Source organism: Plasmodium reichenowi, chromosome 13, assembly GCF_001601855.1.
Source record: "Plasmodium reichenowi strain SY57 chromosome 13, whole genome shotgun sequence".
Classification (NCBI taxonomy): Eukaryota; Apicomplexa; class Aconoidasida; order Haemosporida; family Plasmodiidae; genus Plasmodium; species Plasmodium reichenowi.
In genome coordinates this window covers 870,708-876,358 of record NC_033658.1, presented here as the reverse complement: position 1 = coordinate 876,358, position 5,651 = coordinate 870,708, and the positions used below count along the sequence as shown (strand labels likewise).

Here is a 5,651-nt window from a genome sequence, read left to right as displayed (position 1 = left end):
AAAAAATTAAGCTCAACTAAATTAAATTAAACCTAATTTTATTTAAATATAAAAAATAAAAAATCTGAGAATTAAGGTTGAAATGAAAATGTAAAATGAACTTGAATATATGAAGAACAAATATAGGAGGAATTTTTACATTAATTTTATTAAGGTACTAATAAAAAAGAAAAAAAAAATATAATTACATATATTTATTATATTATATAAATAAATATATATTATATATTATACATAATATATATATAATATATATATATGTAATATATTTTTATACCTACATATTATATATATTATAATATATATAAAGAAGAAAAAAAAAAAGAAATGAATTTATATATAGTAAGAATATAAAATAAATATATACAAATACATCCTTTAAATTATATATTATATATATGTATATAAAATATATATGCCAAAAAAAAAAAAAAAAAAAAAAATTAATGAATTAATATTCTTATATTTATTCAGTTAATTTAATATCTATATATCAAAATAAATGCATATATTTCTAGAAAAAAAAAAAAATATAATAATAATATATGCATATAACATTATATATTATTTATTTATTTTTATATATAATATTATATAGAATGAATATGTTTTTTGTATTTTAAAATATATATATATATATATATATTATATATATATATATTATTTTTAATATTATGTATATATATTTTTTATATTTATAAATAATCTTATTATTATATTTATTTATAATTTTTAAAGAGACCAAAGAAAATAAATATATAATATTCTCTTTAAAATTTAAAAAATATCCTGTTTTTGTTTTCAATTTTATCTATATAAATATTTTGTATATATATTATATAAAATGAAAAGATAAGATTAATTATTAATGTTATATTCATGAATAATATAATATCATTTTTTTTTTTTCTTTTTTTCATATAGACTATATTAAAAATATATAAACAGTACATAAATTAAATAAATAAATAAATAAATATATATATATATATATATATATATACATACATATTATATATTCATTTTTATATATCAAGCACAAGACCGTTTATTCTTGCCATAGTAACTACGATGAAAGTAAAAAAATTAGTAAAATTCCTATCTTTATTAGCTATAGGTTTATTAAGTAATAAAATAAACAAACAGTATGGATTTACACCTTATACTTTTAATTGTAATGCCGAAATAATTAGAAAACCCGCCTATGGTTATAACCAAGAAATATTAAATGATTCTGTAAATGTAATATTAGAAAATGCTCATAAAAATAAAATAGGTATAATTTTTAAAAGCGTTAGAGAATTATTAAGTGGAAGATATAATAGTTTAAATCCTCAAAAAGTTTTATTAAGAATATCCAATATAATAAAACATGGACATATAAATAGTTTATGTGATAATAATCAATCGTATGTATTAATAGATATTCCTCATATTATATTTAATGCTAATCTTATTGGTGATCCAGAATTACAAAGAATAAATTATTTAATACATAATATCTTAAATAACTTAGATGTATGTTCTTCAAAAAGAAAATATAATATTCAATTAAAATCAAATGTAACAAATGGATGCCTATCACAATCTGATAAAGACATTATTTTTGATACAACCAAACCTAGTAATAGTAGAAGGAAAGGTTTACAGCTTTCTCCTAGCAATAAATTTTTTAGTATATTATTAAAATGTTCTGTTGACAACTTAGGTTCAGGTGATAGTACTATGGAATGTGTTCAAAAGGAACTAGCCAAAGATAATAAAAAAATGTCAGATACCTGTTCACAATGTTTTAAAGATTCAGTAAGTTGTGGAAAATCAAATTGTTGGCTCCCTTGTTTATTTGGAAACCCATGCAGTGATAGATGCTATAATTGTGGTGTTAATTATTGTAATAAGGAATTAATACGTTGTACGGGTTTGGAGAACTTACCAAGTGCTTGTTCTTAAATCGTGACGTTATATGAATAAAATAAATATAACCACACACGAAAGAGAAAAAAAAAAATATATCATATATATATATATATGTATATATATATATATATATATATGTATATAATGTGTTAGCACATTGTATAGACGCTTTTAAAAAATTATATATAAAATTTTATTCATTATTTAATATTTTTATTATATTATTTTATTTTTTTTTTTTATATTTTATTTTTTTTTTTAATTATTATTATTAATTTTTTTATTGATTAAATGATTTTATGCGGATAGAGCATCATAACACATATTTCCCCGTATATCCTAAAAATGACAATTTTAAAAATATATATATATATATATATATATATATAATATTTATACATACATTCGTGCACATACATATAACATATTTAATATTTATTATTAATGTTTTGTATTTTGTATATCCCCTTTTTATGTAGATATAATTTTTTTCTTTTTTTAATTAATGATTTTAACATCATCCTGAAAATTTACATTTTAAAATTTGTAAAAGGAAAATTGAAATTTTTTTTTTTTTTTTATTGTATTATATAATAAAAAAGTGAAATATGAATTATACATAGGAAAATATATATACATATATATATATATATATATATATATATATGTTTAATATTTAAGGTTTTATTTATTTATTTATTTTTATTTTTGAATTAAAAAATATAGTTATGTGTATATATAATTATGTTACCATTTCAATTCTTCATATTATCTTAAGTTTCTCATTCTCATATTTTTTAAAATATATTAATTTCTTATCGTTGTAAACTATTTTTTCTAATTTATTAAAAAGTTTAACAATTTTAGATTCAAGAATTACATTTTAAGATACTAATAAGGAGACTTGTTTAAAAAAAAAAAAAAATCCAAAATATAGGAACAAAGAATTTATTTCTTATTTTAAAAAATATAATAATTATGTTATTTTATTATTGGTTATATTTCTTTGTTATTACTTAATTACATTTTAGGTTACTTAACATATATATATTTTTTTAATTCTATACAGAATTTTTATTTTATAAAGATATAAAAAGATTAGGATTCATATAAATCACATCAAAAAATGAAATGAAATGAAATAATAGAAATAACATAAATATGTACATATATAGAAACACATGATGACAAGTTATTTTCTTAATAATACAATATAATAAATATTATATAAATAAATATAAAAATACAGGTGTACATTTTTTCATATTATACACTCTCTTTAATATATATATTTTTAGGTAGGTATTTTGAATTTAATTTTTTCACATTATTGAAATGTAGTATAAAAAGAATGACCTCAAGATTTTTTTTTTTTTTTTTTTTTTTTCCATTCTATTTATTATTTTTAAAAAAATAACACATTCAATGAAATATTAATTTATAAATTAATTTATCAAATGTGGAATGATTTAAGTATCATTTTGTACGAAAATAAAAAAATGATCATACGTATCTTAAAATAAATAACTTAATATAAAAAAAAAATATATATATATATATATATATATTATATTATATTAATTTTATTCTATGTTTATGTTTATTTTATTTTTTGTATAAATTCAAATGATCACGTATACATAATAATATATAAACAAAAAAAGAATTTAATAATAAATAAAAAAAAAAAAAAAAAAAATTAAAAAGAAAAAGAAAAAGAAAAAGAAAAAATAACTTATATATATATATATATATATAATATTCATTTTTAATTTAATTATTATATGTAGACTTAAAAAAATTTATAAAAAAAATGAAAATCAAGACAATAATTTCATTATTAAAAAGATAAAAATGAGGAAAAAAGGAAACGAAATTTCATATATTGGATTTGTTAAAAATAAAATTTACAATTATATATTATTTCTTTATATGGAAATAAATATATATATTTTATTATACTTAGCACATTTTTTTTTTTTTTTTTTTTTTTATGCCTTTAATAAAAAATATCAAAGATTATATATGTTTTCATATTTTTTACATTAAAAGGGTAAATCTGAAGTATTGCTTCTTCTAAATAAATTTTTAACATAAGAATAAATAGCATTAATAAGCATTTTGATGGCTCCTGCTCCACCTATGAAAAAAAAAAAAATTGAAAATATATTTCAACGTTAAATGTATATAATATATATATATATATATATATATATATTTATTTATATATACATAAAATTTATTTTTTCATGCCTGGTATGTAGGAAACAAGAAATGATATAAGGGCTAACATTTGAATAACTGATGTAATTAATGCCTATATAAAAAAAAAAAAAAAATCATATATATTTTGAATACATATAAATATAAATATATATATATATATATATATATATATATATATATATGTAATATATGTGAACATATCCATAGAATGATAATTTCATACCAATAAATATAAGGGATTAATAAGAGTAAAATATAAGGTTGATACTAATGATAAAATGTAGGCCGTTGTAAAAGGGAGGCTGTAAAGGGATAAAAAAAATTAAATAAAATAAAATAAAATAAATAAATATATATATATATATATATATATTTATTTATTTATTTATATTTATTATGCTTTGGTTTTATTTTTTCCGGCCCTTGTTACCGTTGCTTTTCCATTAAATGATGGTATAAATTTGAAAAACCCTTTAAGAAGGCTAAAGATGAAACAAAGCATATTGAAGATACAGTAAAGAAAAAACCAAATTGTCTAGGTGTTATTACTATCATAGGTAATGTAAAAAATGATAGGATCATAAATAACACACTGATTCCAAATAAAATACAAAATAATGGAAAGTTCTTATATGATACTAAAGTTGTAAAAGCAAAAAATGAACTCGTTTCATTTTCTCTATTCTGATTATTATTATTAAATAAAGGAAAATTTGAAAACATTGAACCACTTTCAGCTGTTGTTGAATTAGATACCATAGAAGCTCCATCATTCATATTATTTTTTCCTAATGTTTCTTTTAAACCTTTTTGTAATGTTTCTGCCCCTTTTTTGGATAAATCTATAGCTTTCTGTATTAACCCTTTTTCTTCTTCATTACGGTTATTATCCATAGAACCCCTTATAAAATTCATATTCTGAAATTCATTATTTTCAAAAAAAGACAAACCGTCAAACTTATTTTCGCCCATTCTTATAAAAGTCACTTTTCAAATGTACTTTTACTTTATCGATGTACACAGAATAAAGGGAAGTAAATGTTAAAATGTATATAATATATATGTATATATATATATATATTTTATCTTTTGTGAAAAAAAAATAAAAAAAAATAAAATAAAATAAAATAAAATAACCTTTATTATTATTTCAAATTACAACTTTTGCTTTGAAACAAAAATTTTTTTGTTCTTTATAATTTATAGGCGGACAGGAAAATTTTATAAAATATCATGCATATATATAATATATATAGAAATAATAAATTAATCTATAAATTATTTTATATGTAATAAAATATATATATATATATATATATATACAATTTTATATATTTAGGAAAAAAAAGTACATATAATTTTTTATATGGAAAAATTAATATACAATTAATTACAATTATTTTGTTTATAATTTTTTTTATATTCTTTCAAGGGTAAAAAGAAAACAAAAATTTAAAATAAAATAACACAATATTTATAAATATTCATAATATTTATAACTACATAAA

At 16.7% G+C, this 5,651-nt stretch overlaps 2 protein-coding genes across 2 annotated transcripts; one reads left to right on the top strand and one right to left on the bottom strand.

The window, feature by feature from the left end:
- Positions 1 to 1,071: 1,071 nt before the first annotated feature.
- On the top strand, positions 1,072 to 1,950 carry PRSY57_1320900 (hypothetical protein; the record flags this gene model as incomplete). The annotated part of the gene is made up of 1 exon (XM_012909145.2): positions 1,072 to 1,950. One exon carries the CDS (start codon positions 1,072 to 1,074, stop codon positions 1,948 to 1,950), a length of 879 nt encoding a protein of 292 aa, XP_012764599.2.
- A 1,966-nt stretch (positions 1,951 to 3,916) lies between these two features.
- PRSY57_1320800 (protein transport protein SFT2, putative) lies at positions 3,917 to 5,115 on the bottom strand (the record flags this gene model as incomplete). Its single annotated transcript, XM_012909144.2, has 4 exons — positions 3,917 to 4,057; positions 4,187 to 4,234; positions 4,367 to 4,445; positions 4,574 to 5,115. The coding sequence occupies 4 exons, from the start codon at positions 5,113 to 5,115 to the stop codon at positions 3,917 to 3,919; spliced, it is 810 nt and encodes a 269-aa protein (XP_012764598.2).
- Positions 5,116 to 5,651: the final 536 nt, after the last annotated feature.